At 38.8% G+C, this 23,496-nt stretch overlaps 1 protein-coding gene across 2 annotated transcripts in view; it reads right to left on the bottom strand.

Moving 5' to 3' along the window:
* Positions 1 to 2,277: 2,277 nt before the first annotated feature.
* Positions 2,278 to 23,496, bottom strand: part of PPM1D (protein phosphatase, Mg2+/Mn2+ dependent 1D) — a 43,689-nt gene continuing 22,470 nt past the window's right edge. For both annotated transcript variants that reach the window (XM_032428974.1, XM_032428973.1), the window contains exons 4-6: positions 12,716 to 12,906; positions 6,878 to 7,120; positions 2,278 to 3,934 (exon numbers count right to left, since the gene is read on the bottom strand). In XM_032428974.1, coding sequence (XP_032284865.1) covers positions 3,377 to 3,934; positions 6,878 to 7,120; positions 12,716 to 12,906 — 992 coding nt within the window. In that variant the 3' untranslated portion in view covers positions 2,278 to 3,376. The remainder of the gene's footprint in view (positions 3,935 to 6,877; positions 7,121 to 12,715; positions 12,907 to 23,496) is intronic.

Consider the following 23,496-nt stretch of genomic DNA (forward strand, 5'->3'; position numbering starts at 1 on the left):
GGTAAGTGAGCATTGTGTAAAGCATATCCTCCAGGCCTAGTGAAGCCCTTAGATGACTGTAGCCCTGCTTGGGATCTTGACGGCAACCACATGATTCTGTAACCTAGCTTAGTGGTTTCCCAGATTCCTGACACTCAGAAACTGTGAAGATGTTTGTTGTTTTAGGCTACTAAATTTTGAGGTATTATGCAGCAGTATATAACTAATACATATTTTAATCTTTGAGGCACAAGAGAGAGAACTGTTTTACAAAATATTGAAAACCAGTGTGTGGATGTGATACATCCAAGAAACACGTATCTTAGCCTTTGTCCCAGGCTCCTGGCTAGAGAACCTAAAACCTTTGTAATTTCTTAGGTGATAAAGGCGCTAGGAACAACTTTTGTTTTTGGTCACTGACTTATTCCTGACACACAGCTCCTAAATCCCTTGGAATTTTCCGGTAGGAGCATCTTTTGTTTTAATGAGACAACTCTTTCTTGGTGGGCTCACTACACATACACCCTTTTTCTCCTGGGAGGGAAGAGGTTTGAGACTAATAATTGATCACACCTAAATGATAAAGCCTCCATAAAAATCCCTGAGGTATGGGATTCAGAGCTTCCAGGTTGGTGAACATACCCACATGCTGAGGGTGGTGCACCCCAAGCCAATGGGGTCAGAGGCTCCTCTGCTTGGGCTGTTCTGGACCTTACCTGATGTATCTCTTTTTTATATAATAAATATCTTTTTTATATGATAAACCAGTAAACGTTTCCCTGAATTCCTGTGAGCTGTTCTAGCAAATTACCAAACTTGAGGGGGTTGTGGGAACCGATTTACAGCCAGTTGATCACCAATGTATGTGATAACCTAGGACTTGCAATTGGTTTCTCAAGTGAGGGCAGTCTTATAAGACTGAGCCCTTAACTTGTGGGATCTGATGATAACCCTAGAAGTGTCAGAACTGAATTGAATTATAGGACACCCTATTGGTGTCTACAGAAAATTGGAGAATTGTTTGGTGTAGGAAATCTTACACATCTGGTGTCATTAAGTATTGTATCTGAGTAAAGAAGAAATGTTTTCCTTTCAGTGGACGTGGTTAAGTAATGCACAGTTAAATAACTTATATCCATAGATGAATACTAAAGATTGAGGAGGCTCTGTGAAATACTGACAGAGAAAAATCTTCACAATTAAGAGGCATAGATTATCACTAAAAGAACACAAAAAGGGGGAAAAGTTGGCTGCCTTGGGAACTGAAGTGCGAGTTTTTCATTATGTACCATCTTATACATCGTAAGTTTCCCATAATGTATTATACTACTGATCTACATTACATAGGCAAATAAGATTAGAAAATAAAAGACAAACATTAGAACATTACTTGTGATAGCATAGCATCTTCAGCTCCTTAAAGAATAGGCCTAAACACAATCCTAGAACAGATACAGAAAAGGGCTAATCTTAGCATTTGCAGTTGTGTCTTAAACCAAAAATGTTTCTAGTATTAATAGCTACTACTATATGGAATTGGGATTCCACTGCACTAAAAATGTCATCTAGGAAATAACATTTTTACATTAAGAAATTGATTTGAAAAATAAAGATTACAAAATCCATTACTCTAATCAAGTGGAAATTTTAATTTCATGTAGATACAGGATTTACAATCACTGGCAGAAAAAGTAGAAGTAGCTAAATGAATTTTCTTTTAATATACATTCAGATTTGTTGAATTTCTACTTGGTGCAGCTAATGGTATCACAGGTCTAAAAGATGGGGAAAAAAACAAAAAAATAAAAATAAAAAAAATAAAAGATGGAAAAACCCTTCACGATAAGTTGACATCAAAAGTGTCTACTAGTTGCTATGTCTCGGTCTTGGAAAGATCTGAAAAACTTCAGGGTGCCTGGGTGGCTCAGCTGATTAAGTATCTGCCTTTGGCTCGGGTCATGATCTCAGGGTCCTGGGATCGAGGCCCACATCAGGCTCCCTTCAGTGGGGAGTCTGCTTCTCCCTTTCCCCCCACTCATATGCTCTCTTTCAAATAAATATCCTAAAATTAAAAAATTAAAAAATTAAAAACTCTTTAGTAACTAAAAATCCTTTTAAGATTTTTTTTTTTTTAATTTCAGAGGGAGAGACAGCGAGAGAGGGAACACAAGCAGGGGGAGTGGGAGAGGGAGAAGCAGGCTTCCCGCTGAGCAGGTGCCCCAGTTTTATTCATTTTTAAGTGCAACATAATATTTCATCAAATGTTCGTAAGCCATAGCTGACCATCATATTCTTAACCATATTCTGTTGTTGGATATTTAGCCTGTTTCAATGTATTCTAAATTAAAATTAAAAAGTCAAGAGTGCAAAAATAAACATTTCATGTATTTTTAAGTTGTTACTCTAAAGCATGATCAAGGCAAAACAGAAAGTTTGTATCATTAAAACAAACCAACAAAAATCCAGCAACATCAGCAACAGTTCACTGATTTATTAGATGAACAAACATATATCCATATAATCAATGAAAACTGTACGATATATAAAATAATTTAAGAAATGTTGGGAATTAGCAGCACCATCCGTTATTGAAATAGCAAGAAAAACTTCACATATTTTATGCAAACACAAGAAGAGAGTAACGACTTTAAGACCTAATAATGCCACTGAGTGTCTGGGATGATTGAGCAGGGCACCTTTTTAGGCAAACACACCTCCTTTTACTCCACAAAGATTTGGGAAGTATATCTGATGATTAATGTTTCAGAAAAATGCTACTGAATTAAGAGATACTGCATAGTATTTTAGTTAGAACAGGGAGACTAACACCAAGCTACTTTCAGCATGGCTTAACACTTCTGCTATGAAAAATTTAGTTCTGAATTATGAAATTAGAAATAAAAAATAATTTTTAAAAGACACTAGCTGTCTCTAAGAAACATTAAGTGGAACACAGGTCACTATGAAAATACATCACTTTTCCAGTTTGCTTAATAATTTACTTTAAAAAGTTGTGTAGTTTTCATCACAAGTGACTTATACAAATTTCTTAATAAGCATTTTTAAAAGTTTAAATGTATTTCTAAAATCTAATAGATTTTCATTTTTAACCTTTAGCCCTGTTGTTACATTTACTGTGTATCAGAGTAAGAGACTGAGTTTGTGTGAAGTATACAAATTTACACACATTTTACAGCAACTTATACCCTAACATCTACAAAATTCACATTTATAATACAAGCAAGTACAAGGCCAGGATAAAACTGTTGAATTCCAAAAAGTCAAACTGTATACTATTTTTATTTTGTCTCCTTAAAAAAAGTTCAAGTTCGGCACCAACTTCAAAAAAGCCCTCTTAAATCCTAAGTTTGGAAAAAAAACATTTTTCAGACACATTTCAGCAGACACAAACAGTTTTTCTGTGCTGATGAAGTAAAGGATTTCCAATTTTCTTCTGGCCCCGAAGTCTGCGTCTCATGGTAAGTTTAACAGAGGTCTTTCGCTGTGAGCTTGTGGGTAGGCTTGCAGGCTGAGCACCACTACTTCGACTTAAACCATTCCGTCTATGCTTCTTCATAAGAGGGCCAGAGTTGGATTCTTCTAATGTCCTTTTAAAGTTTGCTGGAGGGGTTCTTTCAACTTCTTGGGCTTTCATTTGACCTGGAGTTGACATCTTTAAATTTTTTTGGTCCATGATGGTATTTGTTGAATTGGTAGGCACAAGGCCAACTGACAGGCTATTATTCAAAGAATCATGTATCCTTAAAGTCAAGGCTTTAGTGCAATTTTCTTCAAGTGGCTCTGGATCTTTTGAGGGTATGACTGCCACCTGGACATTCCCTCGAGCTATCTCAGCTGGGACTTCTAAATAATTCTCTGAGAAGGCATTACTACGAACAAGGGCAGGTACATGGTCCTTAGAGTTCAGCCGTGGCCATGGGTCCTCCTCCAGTGACTGAAAAACAAGAAAGTAAGCCAAATAAGTAATTTATCCTAGAATTCAGCTTAACCATTAGGGAGATAAAGAAGTTTCATTAGAGTAAGTGACAAATTTGTTTGGTTGATTTCCTACTTTCCTATTTTTTTCTGTATTCTTATTTCTGAATATTCAGTAGTATAGAAAATGTGAAGTGTAACATTAAAGCAATGATGTCATACTGCAAACTCATACTGTTGCTTTGCACCTATCTTGCAAACACTAGAGGCTGTTCTAGGACCTGAGAAAAGCAGGATGTCCGGGAACCTAGAGAGCATGGCTGCAGCAACTCTCAAAGAAATAAGTGAAAATCATATGGAAACTTTCAGGTATTGTTTTTTAAAAGTTTGCCAAGTCATTCAGATATGCGCTACTCCTTTGGATATAGTGCTCTAGATCTACATATACTCAGAATATTTTTCCCATCGCCAGACAGATTAAGAATATTTTTCCTATCAAACCCAAATCTCTCATAGTACTAATATTTTATAAAATCATTGTCTTAATAGTTTCTCAAGAACAGAGTTTATGCATAAATACTATGTCTCCCTCAAGTATATAACATTTCTCCTAAATCTTTTTCTCTTTTAATCAAATCATTTATTAAAATATTAATATATTCTGAAGTAAACTCTTTTGTAGAAGGGTAAATGAAAACATATTATCTGGTCTTCCCCTGATAGAAAAATCCCTTAGAGGGCGCCTGGGTGGCTCAATCAGTTAAGCGTCTGCCTTCAGCTCAGGTCATGATCGCAGGGTCCTGGGATCAAGCCCCGCATTGGGCTCCCCGCTCAGCAGGAATCCTGCTTCTCCCTCCCCGACTCCTCCTGCTGTGTTCTCTCTCGCTTCTGTGTCTCTCTCTCTGTCAAATAAATAAATAAATAATCTTTAAAAAAAACACACACACACACACAGCTAAATTGGGGCGCCTGGGTGGCTCAGTCGGTTAAGCATCTGCCTTTGGCTCAGTTCATGATCCTAGAGTCCTGCAGGCTCCCTGCTCAGCGGGGAACCTGCTTCTCCCTCTCCCTCTGTCTGCTGCTCCCCCTGCCTGCGCTCTCTCTCTCCCTGTCACATAAATAAAATCTAAAAAAACAAACAAAAAAACCCCACAAAAAAAAGCACTAACTTTAGTTTTGCCCTAAAGAAAGGACAGAGAAAAACGTATGCCAGAGTAATATATCACTAAAACAGAGGTATTTCTACCATATCCATCCCAAAACAAAGATCTGACTACTGGTATACCTTAGGATCCACACAGAAGTTGCCATGTCTATAAATAGATAAACCTAGTCTCAAATGCCTACTCTAAATGTGGGAAAGTGTTAAAAACCAAACTGACCAAAATGTTATTTTATTTATCTAAATGTTACTAAATATGGGATTATTTTAACAAGAAAATAAATCAGAAATTATGTGTGTAGTCATGGTTGTCAATTAAGATAAAACACAATTTCTTCAGCAGAGATTTGTCTTTATTTACTTGTTAGGTCAGAGGTAACAACACTAATTATTCTGAATGGCTCCAAATATTTTCCTGTATTTTGGTGGGGCCAATTGGTTAACAAACAACCAATGCCTAAATATAAGTTAGTGCATACATAAATCTCCTTATCTTTATTATTAGATCATTATGTCTCCAGATTTTTAGAAATAATTTTAAAAACATTTTATGTGGGGCGCCTGGGTGGCTCAGTCAGTTGGGCAACTGACTTGGTTTCAGCTCAGGTCATGATCTCAGGGTCGTGAGATCAAGCCTGGTGTTGGGCTCTGCGCTGGGCGTGGAGCGTGCTTAAGATTCTCTCGGTCCCTCTCCCCGTCTGCCCCTCACCTGCAAGCGCTCTCATTCTCAAAAATAAAAAAATAAGGGACGCCTGGGTGGCTCAGTCAGTTAAGCATCTGCCTTCACCTCAGGTCATGACCCCAGGGTCCTGGGACCGATTCCCACATCAGGCTCCTTGCTCACTGGGGAGTCTGCTTCTCCCTCTGCCTGTTCTGCCTGCCGCTCCCCCTGCTTGTGCTCTCTCTGACAAATAAATAAGTAAAATTTAAAAAATAAATAAATAAAAATAAATAAATAAGAGCACATTCTCAGAAGTCCCAAGTATAACAAAGCAGTTATCAGTACTACCAATTTTTTTTAAGATTTTATTTATTTGAGAGAAAGAGCACACAAAAGAGGGGGAGGGGCAAAGGGAGAGAGAGAGGCAGACTCACCACCGAGCAGGGAGCCCAACGTGGGGCTCGATCCCAGGACCCTGAGATCATGAGCCAAGCCGAAGGCAGATACCCAACCAACTGAGCCACCCAGGAGCCCCAATACTACTAATTTTTAGTAGGTAAATACCGGGATGAAATCAGCAAAGGGAAATATAGTACCATTTAAATTGTTTATTTCATAGCATATCTTAAACTCATTCAAAATTATCTGAGTAAGAAGAGGAATAATGTTTCTTGTCCATGTTATTAGACAACCAGTTCTAAGATCTGATATCCTAAGGTCCCCTTCAGTCTTGAGTCTGTATGATCTGATCCAAATTGCTTAATCTCTCAATCTTATTATCTGTAAGACGGAATAACATCTGCACTAGTTACCTATTCCATTTATGACGTTCAAATGAAATATATATGAAAGTACTTCACAAACTTAAATGTTTACAAATGTATTAGAAGAGGATCGTTAAAATATTGTTAATGTATATCTCCTTTCTATTAGGTGCTGTACACACACCTGGCTTTCAGAACAGTACTGATGTGAAGATGAATCAATGATAATAAGTTACATGACAAAGATCCATCACTTTCTTGAACCTAGTTCAAATCCAAAATCCTACGATATGAAGAATCTGAAAAACTTTTCAAGCAACACTAACCAAAGAAATTCTATTAAAAAAAGCTCCAATACTATAGGGAACTGTATACCTTGACTGGTGGTGTAGAACAGGGGGAAGGAGTCATCACGCAGGTTTCTTGACTATTATAGGAAGGACTGTCAGTCAGGTTCAGATAGAGTTCATCTTCATTGGTGAAATTTCCCTGACTGTCCACTCCTGGAGAAATGCAGATTACTACAGCACTAGTATTATCTGCTCGAAGCATACGCTGCCTCCAGCGGCCTAGTGCTCGATTCACAAGCATTTTGGCACAAGATTGTCCATGCTCACCCTGTATTTAAAAGAACAAGGAGAAAGAAGGTTAACTCAGATTTAGTTCCCATTACATCTGTATCAAATTAAAACAAGGTATTCAATATGGCTGACATAAATTAAATTTCCAAAATTTCAAACATTATCCATAGTCCCCCATAACTATGTTAAAACAGTACTGCTCTAATTTTTTTTAAATAATAAGACAAGGCCTTATCCTGTGGTTAAATTTTACCTGTATTTTTATTTTTTTGGTAGCAAGAAACTCAGTCTTCACTGTAACCTTAATTAGGAAAACTTATACAGAAGTTATCTAAAATGGGAAGTAAACATCAAGTTATTACAGATAATTCACAAATGAGATAATCGGGCATGGCAAAAAAAAAAAAAAAATCCTCACTGCAAAGGGCCAATTTCCTCCTAATGTAAGAGCTTCTGCACATCAATGACCCAACATAGAAACTGTCAAAGAACATGAACAAAATTCAGAGACAAGAAAATATAAACAACTGTTAAATATATACAGTTGACCCTTGAACAATGTGGGGTGTTAGAGGCACCAACTCCCCCACACAACTGAAAATCCATGTATAACTTTTGATTCCCTTCAAACTTTACTAATAACCTACTGTTGACCAGAAGCCTTACCAATAAAATTAAGTTGATTAGCACATATTTTGTATGTTATCTGTATTATATACTGGTATTCTTACAATAAAGCTAGGGAAAAAAAAAAAAGAAAATTATAGGGAAGAGAAAATACATGTACAGTGCTGTACTATAAAAATCCATGTTAGTGGACCCACATAGTTCAAACTCATGTTGTTTAAAGGTCAACTGTGTATAAAAATGATGTCACTCATATGAGGAAAAAAAAGCAATACAATAAGTGGCTATAGTATTTCGGAGACCAAATACATACAACAGAAAGAGTGGGGGGGGGACCCTTAAATGATCTCATGTTAGGGGCACATGGGTGGCTCAGTCAGTTAAGTGTCTGCCTTCAGCTCAGGTCATGATCCCAGAGTCCTGGGACTGAGCGCCATGTAGGGCTCCCTGCTCAGAGGGGAGTCTGCTTCTCCCTTTCCCTCTGTCCTTCCCCTCTGCTTATGCCGGCTCTCTTTCTCAGATAAATAAATAAAATCTTTAAAAAAAATGATCTCATGTTATCCAAAATAAATGTAGCTTGGAATAAAACGTTTAGCATCATACACATATTTAATACATGGATTCAATAACTACTAAGTTTCAAAGAATGGAAATGAAAATGATGTGCTCTAGACTATAGGGCTACATATCTTAAAAAGTAGCTCTAGAAATAATTTAATGATGAAAATGAGTGGAAATATCATGAACTCTACATAAGCAGAAAAAATTTTTAATGAATTATTTATGTAATGTGATAAAACATTAATGTACTGTAAATACAAAAATATTAATATATAACATACTATAATGCATACTATATAATATATAATGTATTAAAAGCACTATATTAGGGGCGCCTGGGTGGCTCAGTCATTAAGCGTCTGCCTTCGGCTCAGGTCATGATCCCAGGGTCCTGGGATCGAGCCCCGCATCGGGCTCCCTGCTCTGCGGGAAGCCTGCTTCTCCCCCTCCCACTCTCCCTGCTTGTGTTCCCTCTCTCGCTGTGTCTCTGTCAAATAAATAAAATCTTTAAAAAAAAAAAAAAAGCACTATATTAAAAAATAAATAAGTACTTTAAGTCATTAGATCGTCTTCTCTATACCTTAAGTTTATATATTCAATACAGAACTGTGGTTTTTTTCATCCTTTCCTTGGGAAAATGGGGAATCATCTTTATTTGGGGTTATCTGATCTTGGGTATATTACAGTATTCAAACACATTTTTTTTCAATATTTTATTTATTTATTTGACAGAGAAAGACACAGCGAGAGAGGGAACACAAGCAGGGGGAGTGGGAGAGGGAGAAGGAGACTTCCCGGAGAGCAGGGAGCCCAATGCGGGGCTCGATCCCAGGACCCTGGGATCAAGACCTGAGCCGAAGGCAGACACTTAACTGAGCCACCCAGGCACCCCTCAAACACATTATTGATGGCAAACTGCAAATAACTCCTTTCATCTGCTTTATTAAAACCTTAATATAATAAACCATCCTTGCATTCCCAAGATAAGTACCACTTTGTAAGTCTGTAAGTGATTATTTTTTCAACACTGCTTTTTTCCCATATCCATATGCACTTCACAATTGATGAAAGTCAGGACTGATCTCTAATTCATTAATCTATCACATTATCCAGTACCAGTTTCATCGCTCCATCATCCAAACACTAGCTCACTGAGAACTCCCTGAAGGACTCCCTTTGCTTTCACACTTTTTCAGTGTGCCTCTGTTTCCCTTCCCAGCAAAGCTCTATGATAAAGAAATCTATACGATAGTGCCCCTTATCTGCAGCCTCGCTTACTCAGGGTCAACTGTGGTCCAGAAATAGATGATTCTTCTGACATATCATCAGGTCAGTGATATCCTAATGTTAGGTCAGGATGCCTAAGTCATTCACCTCACTTCACGTCATCACACAGGCATTTTATCATCTCACATCATAAGAAGGGTGAGTACAGTATATGATATTTTGAGAAAGAGACCACATTCATATAACTTATTACAGTAGTCATAACTGTTCTACTTTACTATTGTCATTAATCTCTTACTGCACTTAATTTATAAAAAGAACTTTATCACAGGTATGTATGTATAGGAAAAACAGTACCTATAGGGTTCGGGTACTATTTGTGCTCTCAGGCATCCACTGGGAGTCTTGGAACATACCTGCCATGGGTAGGTGGGGGGGGCGGGGGAGTTCTGTATAAGCCATTTCTACTACTTTATTTGCATCTTCTCCTCAGTTCACTGGTTTCTGCTGATTTGGATCCTTAATATCATGTCCTTTTCTTCCACCCTACAGTCTCACTAGGTGATCTCATAAATTGTCGCAGCTTTACCTAACTCCTCTTAACAATCAAATTAGTATTTCCAGACTTCTCTCTCAAATATTTCTGCCTACTGAAAATAACTGTCTAGATTAACCACAGGCACCTCCAATTCAACATGCCTACATCTGAACTATTACCTCCCCTCTTCCCCTGAATAATGTGTTTCTTCTTGATAACAGCTATCACCAGTCAGAAGTCTGGGCATCATCATACTCTCTGTCCTTAAAAACCCAAGTTCTATCAATTCTACTACTCATGTATTTCTTTTGTTATTGTGTACATATGTACTTGTTGTTGTTGCTGTCTTTTTATATGTACATGTTGTTGCTTGGTGGTAGAGCAAGCTTGCACAATTTCTCATTTGGAGTGTAACAGTAGCCTCCAAAGAGGAAGTCTAATAGACCATTAAGAGAAATCCAATCAGTTACACTGGCAACAAGAATCAACATGTGAAGAAAAGTGGAAGACAGACCTTCTAACCATAACTCTACTCATCAAAATTCACCTCTTCTCAGGGATTCTTCAGTAATCTTTGTTGCCACCCATTCTGTCATTGCCACCTTTACATTGGTAATTTTGTTAAGGGCCTAGAAGGTTTTCCTACAGCTACTAAAAGAATCCTTACATTCATTATCAACTACCCTCTATTTTATATTCCACCCTGCAATGAGTAAACTTTCTAAAATGCATATTGAAAATGCAGCTTTTCAATAACACTCCACTAACTGAATATAAAGACCTAACTTCCTAACAGCATTTAAAACCATTTTGTCTCCTCTCCTCCAGTCACATCAAGCTACTTGTGAAACCTGAATATGTCAAATTTGTCTCTCTTCTTTGACTTTACACATTTCATTCCTTTGCCTGGAAAGCTTCTCTCTCCTCACTTATCTATTTACCTGGTAAATTCAATCCCACCTTTAAGACTTGCTCAGATATCACTCTTGTCTATGAAACTTTCTTATGCAATCTTCCCAGGTTTCCAATCTCCCTCTCAGTTCTCATAACACTTGTTCTAAATATTGTTATATGAATGCTTCCTTCAATATTCATTCTAAAACCACTTTGGTGTTTATGAATAGGTTCTCTCAATCTGGCTTATGACCTCATCATGCCACTGAAATGTTTATCTCTCTCATCATTAAATAATTTTATAGACAAAAGAATCTTTATTTTATTTACTCTTCTTTTATACCTGATGTCACTAACCAAATGCAACACGTTAACCCCAACACTATAAAAATGAATCAAGACACAATTCTTACCTTTAAACAACTCACAATCAAGTAGGGGTCCTGAGAGCTATTTACATATCCTATTTGTAACAATATGGTAAATGCTGAGCAAGGACCACATTCTATTTACCTTTACGACCCCTGTACTTAGTGCCTAATGTTAGCAGGGTAAATGGAAGCAATTTAATACAAATTCTTTTATTTTTTACTCCTTTTCATGCCAAAATATAGCTTTACCATTCCTCCCATCTGAGAGAAAAATCACCTTTTCCAAGGATAGCCCATCTCCTTGATTCCAGTTAAACTCCTCATCCTCTTCATCCTTTTATTGAAGGTCACTAATGAAAGATCCTAACTGTAAAACCCAGTATCCTGTTCTCATCCATCTGCCCCTACTTCTTTGCAGAATTTGACATTGCTGCCTACTACCCCCAGAACACTCTCTTTCCTCGCCTTCAACACCATCACACTCTTCCAATTTTCCTTACTTTGTCAGTGCTCAGAATGAAGAGGAAATCAATTTGCAAGCAAGTCAGGAAGGAAAGAAAAGGATTTTCTCATTGATGGTTGTTTCTTGGCTAATAAAAAGATGGGTGACATAATTACCATGTAACTCAGCAATTCCACTCCTAGGTATATACCTAAGAGAACTGAAAACATGTCCACACAAAAACTTGTATGTGAATGTTCACAACAGTCATTCATAAGAGCCCCAAAGTAGAAACAACCCAAATATCCATCAAGTGGTAAACGGATGGATAAATTAAATGTATATCCACTGATGGAAATTATTTCAGCCCTTAAAAGGAATAAAGTACTTTTATTTACAAGCAACATGGATGAACCTTGAAAATATTATGCTTAAGTGAAAGAAGTCAAATACAAAGGTCACGTATTGTATGATCTCATTCATATGAAATATCCAAAACAGGCAAATAGAGACAGAAAGATCAGTGGTTGCCAGTGGGTGGGGGTCGCAGGAGATAATGAATGACTACTGGTGATTATGGGTTTTGGAGGCAGTGATAAAAATGTTCTGGAATGAGATAGTGGTGACAGTTACACAACTTAGAGAATATACTAAGAACCACTGAGTTATACATCTTAAAAAGGTAAATTTTATAGTATATGAATTATATCTCAATTTTTAAAAAAGGATTAATGAGGTTTCATAGGCCATTAAGTTAAGGGCTATTCATAACAAAGTCTGTGGTTGTGTGTTTTGTTATCTAGTTTCATTTATTTATATCCTGTTTCATTCCCCTGATGAGCTGTAAAGTTTGTTTTACGTAATTCTAGAGCCAGGCAAATGCAAATATCTACTCAATATATCCTTAGACCTCTGACAAAGTAGCAGAACAATGTGTAGACAACAATATCAAATTATTGAGTTACTTCTCACCATCAAGTATTTTTTCTCCTCTTGGTCCTGGCACATTGAGATGGCATCTTGAGGTGGAATCATATTCCAAAGTCCATCACTCCCCAAGATAATATACTTGTGCTTCTGGGGGTCAAGAGTGTGGACACTTGTGTCTGGTTCAGGTGACACCACAAACTCACCACTGAAGAAATCATAGCTCCACAAATCACCTGGGGGGCAGAAATAAGAAGCAAGAAGTGTTATTTCCAAGCTAGTAATATCCTGTCAACAGATTAAAGGAGAAAATCTACACATTCATCTAAATAAATGCAGAAAAGCAATTGGTAACATTCAAAATCCATACATGATTTAAAAAAAAACAACTTCTTGGGGCACCTGGGTGGCACAGTCAGTTGAGTGTCTGACTCTTGCTTTTGGTTCAGGTCATGATCTCAGGGTCATAGGATCGAGCCCTGCGACACGCTTCCCACTCCATGGGGAGTCTGCTAGAGATTCTCTCTCCCTTTCCGTCTCCCTCTACCCACCCCCCAGCTTGTGCTCTCTCTCTCAAATAAAGAAATCGAAAGAAAAGAAAAGAAAAGAAAAGAAAGAGAAAGAAAGAAACTATTTACTCTTCTGTGATACATAAGACAAAGTAAGCGGAACAATATAACTTTTCTTTTACTACCCAAAACTGGGGAAAGAGCAGACAAAAAGGAGAAAACATTAATCTCTGCCTCTTTTGTTTGTGAAATACTCTGGGTAAACATCTAAATTAAAAGCAAAAGGTTTGGGGCTCCTGGGTGGCTCAGTCGGTTAAGCATCTGACTTTGGCTCAGGTCATGATCCCAGGGTCCTGGGATCGAGCCCCACGTCAGGCTCCCTGCTCAGCAGGGAGCATGCTTCTCCCTTTTCCCTCTGCTCCTGCTATCTCTCTCTCTCAAATAAATAAATAAATAGATAGATAAAATTTTAAAAAAATAAAAGCAAAAGGTTTTCAAACAAGATAGTAGTTTTTGCACTCTTTCAGCAGGTTTTTTTGCTAAAGAAGAGGAATCTCTTTGTCCTTTCTCTGCCTTAAACTTCCCCCCATTTGCTCGCATCAAAAGTACTGGCCAATTCAAACACATTCAGAGTCTAAGGAAAGAATAATTAAAATCAATTGCTCTACTCTAAAATAGCAAAATTCATTGCCAAACCAGCCCCTTGAAAGGTAAAGTGGCAATTCATCCTTCAGAGTAGCCAAAAGAGAACACATATGGGGCACCTGGCTGGCTCAGTCCATGGAGTGTGCAACTCTTGATCTCAGCGTTGTTGGAGCCCCCATGCTGGGTGTAGAGATCACTTAAAAAGAAAAAAAGAAAAAAAAAAAAGAACACATGCGACCACTAAAAGCTAATTATAATCCAGGTCGGCTCACAAAGATGCATTTACTTCTTTTTTTCTTTTTTTTTAAAGATTTATTTGAGGAAGAGAGAGAGAGAGAGAGAGAAAGACAGCATGAGTGGGAGGGGCAGAGAGAGAGGGAGAGAGAATCTCAAGCAGATTCCACCAAGAGTGTGAAGCCCAACTCGGGGCTGGATCCCAAGACCCTGAGATAATGACCTGAGCCGAAAACAAGAGTCGGAGGCTTAACTGACTGCGCCACCCAGATGCCCCATATTTACTTCTTTATGCTAGCAAAACAAAGTTCTCTGGTAGGTGAAATTATAAAAATGAACATGGAAACAGTTAAGAAAAATATCGAGGTAACAATTACAGAGCTCATAAGTGATGCTAAAAGCTTTCAAAAATTCTCACCAAAATAGTAGCCAATAGGATCCAACAGTACATTAAAAGGATTATTCACCACGACCAAGTGGGATTTATTCCTGGGCTGCAAGGTTGGTTCAACATCCACAAATCAATCAATGTGATACAATACATTCATAAAAGAAAGAACAAGAACCATATGATCCTCTCAACACATGCAGAAAAAGCATTTGACAAAGTACAGCATCCTTTCTTGATTAAAACTCTTCACAGTGTAGGGATAGAGGGTACATACCTCAATATCATAAAAGCCATCCATGAAAAACCCATGGCGAATATCATACTCAATGGGTAAAAACTGAGAGCTTTTCCCCTAAGGTCAGCCCCTAAGGTCAGGAACACGGCAGGGATGTCCACTATCACCACTGCTATTCAACACAGTACTAGAAGTCCCAGCCTCAGCAATCAGACAACAAAAAGAAATAAAAGGCATCCGAATCGGCAAAGAAGAAGTGAAACTCTCACTTTTTGCTGATGATATGATACTTTATGTGGAAAATCCAAAAGACTCCACCCTAAAACTGCTAGAACTCACACAGGAATTCAGTAAAGTGGCAGGATATAAAATCAATGCACAGAAATCAGTTGCATTTCTTTTTTTTTCTTTTTTTTTTAAAGATTTTATTTATTTATTTGACAGAGAGAGACACAGCGAGAGAGGGAACACAAGCAGGGGGAGTGGGAGAGGGAGAAGCAGGCTCCCCACCGAGCAGGGATCCCGATGCGGGGATAGATCCCAAGACCCTGGGATCCTGACCTGAGCCAAAGCAGAAGCTTAACGACTGAGCCACCCAGGCACCCCCAGTTGCATTGCTATATCCCAACAAGACAGAAGGAAAGAGAAATTAAGGAGTCGATCCCATTTACAATTGCACCCAAAACCATAAGATACCTAGGAATAAATCTAACCAAAGAGACAAAGAATCTGTACTCAGAAAACTATACAATACTCATGAAATAAATTGAGGAAGACGCAAAGAAATGGAAAAACGTTCCATGCTTATGGATTGGAAGAACAAATATTGTGAAAATGTCTATGCTACCTAGAGCAATCTACACATTTAATGCAATCCCTATCAAAATACCGTCAACTTTTTTCAAAGAAATGGAACTAATCCTAAAATTTGTATGGAACCAGAAAAGACCCCGAATAGCCAGAGGAATGTTGAAAAAGAAAAGCAAAGCTGGCGGCATCACAATTCCGGACTTCAAGCTCTATTACAAAGCTGTCATCATCAAGACAGTATGGTACTGGCACAAAAACAGACACATAGATCAATGGAACAGAATAGAGAGCCCAGAAATGGACCCTCAACTCTATGGTCAACTAATCTTCAACAAAGCAGGAAAGAATGTCCAATGGAAAAAAGACAGTCTCTTCAACAAATGGTGTTGGGAAAATTGGACAGCCACGTGCAGAAGAATGAAACTGGACCACTTCCTTACACCACACATAAAAATAGACTCAAAATGGGTGAAAGACCTAAATGTGAGACAGGAATCCATCAAAATCCTTGAGGAGAACACAAGCAGCAGCCTCTTCGACCTCAGCTGCAGCAACTTCTTCCTAGAAACATCACCAAAGGCATGGGAAGCAAGGGCAAAAATGAACTATAGGGACTTCATCAAGATAAAAAGCCTCTGCACGGCAAAGGAAACAGTCAACAAAACCAAAAGACAACCGACAGAATGGGAGAAGATATTTGCAAATGGCATATCAGATAAAGGGCTAGTATCCAAAATCTATAAAGAACTTATCAAACTCCACACCCAAAGAACAAATAATCCAATCAAGAAATGGGCAGAAGAAATGAACAGACATGTCTGCAAAGACATCCAAATGGCCAACAGACACATGAAAAAGTGCTCAACATCACTCGGCATCAGGGAAATCCAAATCAAAACCTCAATGAGATACTACCTCACACCAGTCAGAATGGCTAAAATTAACAAGTCAGGAAACGACGGATGTTGGCGGGGATGCAGAGAAAGCGGAACCCTCCTACGCTGTTGGTGGGAATGCAAGCTGGTGCAGCCACTCTGGAAAACAGTATGGAGGTTCCTCAAAAAGTTGAAGATAGAGCTGACCTATGACCCAGCAATTGCACTACTGGGTATTTACCCCAAAGATACAAATGCAGTGATCCAAAGGGGCACGTGCACCCCAGTGTTTATAGCAGCAATGTCCACAGTAGCCAAACCATGGAAAGAGCCTAGATATCCATCAAAAGATGAATGGATAAAGAGGATGTTGTGTGTGTGACACACACACACACACACACACACGGAATATCATGCAGCCATCAAAAAAATGAAATCTTGCCATTTGCAACGACATGGATGGAACTAGAGGGTATTATGCTAAGCGAAATAAGTCAATCAGAGAAAGAGAAGTATCATATGATCTCACTGATATGAAGAATTTGAGAAACAACACAGAGAATCATAGGGGAAGGGAGGGAAAAATGAAACAAGACAAAACCCAGAGAGGGAGACAAACCATAAGAGACTCTTAATCTCAGGAAACAAGCTGAGGGTTGCTGGAGTGGTGGGGGGTGGGAGGGATGGGGTAACTGGGTGATGGACATTGGGGAGGGTATGTGTATGGTGAGTGCTGTGAATTGTGTAAGACTGATGAATCACAGACCTGTACCCCTGAAACAAACATTATATGTTAATAAAAAAATTTTTTTAAAAAATAAGTGATGCTAGAAGCTTTCAAAAGCAGTTTTTCCTCATTATTTGGGATTAATATTGCCACTCCAAGTAAGAACATAAATTTATATAAAGCAGAACCCCTAATATGTCTAAATTTAAAATCTAGGTTAAAAAAAGAAATTCCAATTTTCAATCTAATGCAGATTACATGACCCTGAAAAAGGGCCACAAGTTCTCATGTATAAACTAATATTAATATCTTTATAAATTTAAAAATATTTTTAGGGGCACCTGGCTGGCTCAGTTGGTAGAGTGTGGGACTTCAGGATTTTAAGTTTGAGCCCCATATTGGGTGTAGAGATTACTTAAAAATAAAATCTCTGGGTCACCCAGGTGGCTCAGCCAGTTAAGCTCCCGCTCTTGGTTTCGGCTCACTGGTCTTGATCTCATGGATCATGAGACTGAGCCCTCCAACAGGCTCCATACTCAGCGGGGAGTCTGCCTGAAGATTCATTCCCCCCACCCCTTCCCCACACTCACTCACTCACTCTCTCTCAAATAAATCTTTTTAAAAAATTAAATAAATAAAATCTTTAAGTAATTTGTTCATTTGAATAAGAAGCACAAAACGTCAGTTTGTCCCATCACTGGCAATGCTAAGCTTGACCATTTGGTTAAAGTGCTATCTACCAGCACTGTAAAGGTGCCCTTTTCATTTTGTGATCGGTAAGTAATCTATAGGGTGACAGCTTTGAGTCTGTGTGAAATATCCTGTTGTCCACCAAAATATGCCATATTTTAGCATCCATTAATGATTCTTGCACAAATCAATTGTTACTATGATGGTTGTAAACTGATGACAGAATTAGAACACTCTTAATTACATTTATTAGTTGCCTTTTCTAAAGAAGAGTCTTCCATTCTCCTCTACCTCTTTATAATCTTTTTAGTATCATTATAAGCTTATGGATTCTTTTTTCTTCAATATGTTATAAATTAATCCTGTTATTGTTTTGTTTTTTGAGAGAGAGCATGTGTGCAAGGTGGGGGAAAGGGAGGAACAGGAGAGGGAGAGAATGTTAAGCTCCACACCCAGCGCGGACCCCAATGCAGAACTCGATCTCATGACCCTGAGATCATGACCTGAGTTAAAACCAACAGTTGGTACTTAACTGACTGAGCCACCCAGGTGCCCCCTGTTACTGTTTTGATGCTCAAGTTGCTTTAAATTTCCCAGTATAAAGTTCCTGGAATGTGAATTTTTAACAAACCCACTAGATGAGTTGTATTCATTGCGAGATTTAAGAACATATGATATAAGCACCGATCCCTTAATCAGTTTAGAGAATCTATGTGGCTTTACCTGAGATCAAATGAGCAAGGATCAGAATTGGGTCTTGAACTAAGTGTTTCTGTCATTGGCCTATTGTTTGTACACCAAAATAGGATCACAGAGTATCATTCCAGTACGTACTGAAGGGAGGGCTCTCGGACATTGTGGCAGATGTTAGTTGCCTACTTGATGGCCATTTCCCTTTTGTTCTCAGTAGGGGCACTGGAAGGACACCAGAGGAGAAAGAGGCCTTTCTTCTGGCTCCAGTATGTTCTCTGCTGGCTTCTGTGGCACATGGCAGCCCAAAATGCACAGATACCCAGTGGTCTTTACCCCTAGGGAATTTCAACATTTTCCCCCCACTCTTATGGGGGCTTCCCATGGAGCACATTCAAACAACCTCACCTAATCCATTCTTTAAACTGCAACCAAAATCATCCCTTGAAAACAAATTTAAGGGGCGCCTTAAGGGTGGCTCGTTTGGTTAAGCACCTGCCTTCGGCTCAGGTCATGATCTCAGAATCCTGGGATCGAGCCCCTCATCAGGCTCCCTGCTCACAGGGAACCTGCTTCTCCTTCTCCTCCTTGCTCGTGCTCTCTCTTGCCATCTCTCTCTCTCTCTCACATACATAAATACAATCTTTAAAAAAATAAAACACGTATTTAAGATGGATGGTGATGGTTGCACAATATTGTGTAAATGAACTTAATACCACCACTGACCTGTATACTTAAAATGGTTAAGACAGCAAAATTATATATATTTGCCATAATTAAAAACATACATACACACAAATTTAGTTGTTTCCACTCTTACTCTGCGATAGTTTAGTCTTGTTCTTAAGATACAACTCTTAACCACAACCTAAAAAAATGCAGTATGTTCTCATTATCTATGCCTCTTATTCCTGTACTGTTCCAGCTACATTTGCGTTCGTCAGAGTTCCTTATTATATTCCTTCCTCATATCACAGAGCTGTTCGCAGATACAACTCCTATGCTTAGAACACACATTCTTCTGGGACGCCTGGGTGGCTCAGTTGGTTAAGCGGCTGCCTTCGGCTCAGGTCATGATCCTGGAGTCCCGGGATCGAGTCCCGCATCGGGATTCATGCTCAGTGGGGAGTCTGCTTCTCCCTCTGACCCTCCCCCCTCTCATGTGCTCTCTCTCTCTCAAATAAATAAAATCTTTAAAAAAAAGAACACACATTCTTAGTCTCTTAACAACTAGTAATTCTTCAAACTTCAGCTCAATACCAAATATCTCTTGCCTCTCCAGCTAGGTATAATACCTATTTTAAGTTCTAATTAGCACATATACAAGTATTTAGAGATGTAATTTCTCAGCTCTTTTTGTGATCCGATGAATGTTTCTCCCCTTCTCTAAACTATAAGGTTCCATGAGGACAAAGACCACATAATGCCCTCAGTAAGTATCTGTTCAAGGAATAAATGATTTGCAAGATTCACATACAATTCAATCAGGCAGCCACTAGAAGGCACCTTTGCTACATCTGTACTCAAGGAATTCTAATCCTCACGAGTGCCTAAAAATGGTACCGATTTCTGTTAAGCAAACTTCTCTTTCCCAAAAAGCTAGATGAAAAATGGTCATAGATCATAAGAATGGTGCTAAATTCTATAATTTAATTTACTATGAGCCAATAAGTATTTTACCATGCAACAAGTTAAACTTTTTTTTTTTTTTTTTTTAAAGATTTTATTTATTTGTAGGACACCTGAGTGGCTCAGTCAGTTAAGCGTCTGCCTTCGGGCCCCTTGCTCAGCGGGGAGCCTGCTTCTCCCTCTGCCTGCCGCTCCTCCTGCTTGTGCTCTCTGACAAATAAATAAATAAAATATAAATATTTTATTTATTTGAGAGAGAGAAAGAGAGCAAAAGTGGGGTGAGGGTCAGAAGGAAAAGCAGACTCCTTGCTGAGCAGGGAGCCCAATGTGAGACTCGATCCCAGGACTCCGGGATCATGACCTGAGCCTAAGGTAGATGAGTAATGACTGAGCCACCCAGGCACCCAACAAGTTAAACTTTAAAAAGAAAACTAAAACCACAGTTCTTTTTTTTTTTTTTTTTGAAGAGTTTATTTATTTATTTGACAGAGAGAGATAGTGAGAGAGGGAACACAAGCAGGGGGAGCGGGAGAGGGAGAAGCAGGCTTCCCGCGGAGCAGGGAGCCCAATGCAGGGCTCGAACCCAGAACCCTCGGATCATGACCCCAGCCGAAGGCAGACGCGTAATGACTGAGCCACCCAGGCGCCCCTAAAACCACAGTTCTTAATAAAATTTTTTCCAATTGCCAAAATAAGGACTGGAAAAGTAATGTGACAAAGCACGTTTTTAGCTTAAGTGTTCAAATCTAAAAGCTATTAATATTTCTGAGGAGAAAATACATGATAGAAAAGTAAAATCAAGAGAAAAAACAAGCAAATTTTTTTCATTACTAAAACAACTGCATCTCTCCCACATCAGTCTTTTTATATCAAAAGATTCATTCATTTCCTTATATATGCTTACAAAATTATATTAAAATAAAGTAACCTTTGTAGGACATTACTATAGTAATTGTATTTTATGTTCTACATGGAGTTTTCACAGTTCTAGTGGATCTTTCCCATCTATTATTTCTTCCCTTTTTAAAATAACAGTGGCAAACCCTCTCTTGACCCTTTACTTTCCACTCCAACTAAATTCCATTTCTCTCCTTCTCTTTATAACAAAACTCCTAGGAATAGTGTCTAAACTTGCTATATCAAATTGTCCTCCTCTCGATCTTTCTTGAACCAACTGCATTCATGACTGTGGTCTCACTATCCCACCAAAGCTACTTTGTCAAGGTCATCAATGACCTCCACGTTGCTAAACCCAATGGTCACTTCTCAGTCTTCCCTTTACCTAATCCATCAACAGTATTTTATTTTATTTTATTTTTTTTAAATCTTTCTTTTTTTTTTTAAGATTTTTTTTATTTATTTATTTGAGAGAGAGAATGAGAGAGAGAGAGCATGAGAGGGGGGAGGGTCCGAGGGAGAAGCAGACTCCCTGCTGAGCAGGGAGCCCGATGTGGGACTCGATCCCGGGACTCCAGGATCATGACCTGAGCTGAAGGCAGTCGCTTAACCAACTGAGCCACCCAGGCGTCCCTCATCAACAGTATTTTAAATACTCCTATCTATGCTACTGGCTCCCAAATTGCTATCTCCAACCTAGACCCCACCTACTGTCAATTTTCATAACCAGAAGCCAAATGGACATCACCACTTTCATGTCCGATAAGCACCTTGAAGGTAACTTGCTAAAAACTGAACTGACCTCCTTTTACAACTGATGTTTCAGGGGCGCCTGGGTGGCTCAGTCGGTTAAGCGGCTGCCTTCAGCTCAGGTCATGATCCCAGCATCCCGGGATGAGTTCCGCATTGGGCTCCCTGTTCAGCAGGGAGTCTGCTTCTCTCTCTGCCTCTGCCCCTCCCCCCTGCTCATGCTCTCTCTCTCTCTCTCAAATAAATAAAATCTTAAAAAACAAAAAACTGATGTTTCAGTATTTGCTGTATCAGTTAACAGTAACTCAAACCTTCTAAGTTGCTCAGTTTAAAAAAAAAAATCATTAAGTAGTAAGGACATCTGCATTTGTTGTTCCTTCTGCCTAAATTCTCTTGCCCCAGATACCCATAGGTCTCAATGCCTCACCTCTTTATTCAAATTGTCATCTTTTCAGATCTACTCTAACCACCCCACTTAAAAATTCTTTTTCAAATGAAATGCTATGAAAGTGGATGTCTCCTAAATAATGTTCTAAACTTAAGCCTAGCACTTTATATTTATTAAGTTTCATATTATTACTGCCAGCCTATTTTTTTTTTTAATGTTTTTTATTTATTTATTCATGAGAGTCAGAGAGAGAGAGAGAGAGAGAGAGAGAGAGAGAGAGAGAGAGGCAGAGGGAGAAGCAGGCAGCCCGATGCGGGACTCGATCCCAGGACCCCGGGATCATGACCTGAGCCGAAGGCAGACGCTTAACCATCTGAGCCACCCAGGCGCCCCCTGCCAGCCTATTTTTTAAAACATTTTATTTGAGGGTCACTTTAAATATATAAAGTTACAAAAATAAAAATAGGACAAAAAACACCAATATACTCTTCCACTCTACTCAGATTCACTTATTGCTGACATTTTATCTCATTTGCTTTATGGTTTTCTTATCTACATATATATAAACATTGTGTGTGCTTGTGTGTATATGTTTAAAAAATTTTTTTTAAGATTTTATTTATTTATTTTGGGGGGGAGGAAGACAGAGTACACGAGTGGGGGGAGGGGCAGAGGGAGAGGGAGAAAGAGAATCCCAGATTCTGCATTGAGCTCGGAGCCCAATGTGGGGCACAACCCCAGGACCCTGAGATCATGACTGGAGCTGAAACCAAGAGCCAGACACTTAACCGACTGAGTCACCCAGGCGCCCCTGTTAAAAATATTTTAAATCATAGCCCTTTACAACCCTAAATACTTCAATGTATATTTTCTAAAAACAAGGATATTTTCTTATTATCAGATGGCTTAATAGTGTCTTTTATAGGCTTTAGCCTAGGATCAGGAATAGCATTTACTTGTAACATTTCTTTAGGTTATTCATTCTTGGCCAGAATACTACATAGGGAATATTGTGTAAGTCTCAACATTATTCCTCATTAGTGATGGTAATTTTGATCATTTAGTCAAGGTGCTGCCTGATTTCTCTATTCTCTAATTACTATTTTTTCCTTTTTTTTTAAAGTTTATTTTTAGGGACGCCTGGGTGGCTCAGTCGGTTAAGCATCTGCCTTTGGCTCAGGTCATGATCCCGGGGGTCCTGGGACTGAGCCCCACATCAGGCTCCTTGCTCAGTGGGAAGCCTGCTTCTCCCTCTGCCTCTGCCTGCCACTCCCCCTGCTTGTTCAGTCTCTCTCTCACACACACTCTCTCTGACAAATAAATATAATAAAAATCTTTTAAAAAAAAGTTTTTTTT

Source organism: Phoca vitulina, unplaced genomic scaffold, assembly GCF_004348235.1.
Source record: "Phoca vitulina isolate PV1807 unplaced genomic scaffold, GSC_HSeal_1.0 scaffold40, whole genome shotgun sequence".
In the NCBI taxonomy this organism is placed as follows: Eukaryota; Metazoa; Chordata; class Mammalia; order Carnivora; family Phocidae; genus Phoca; species Phoca vitulina.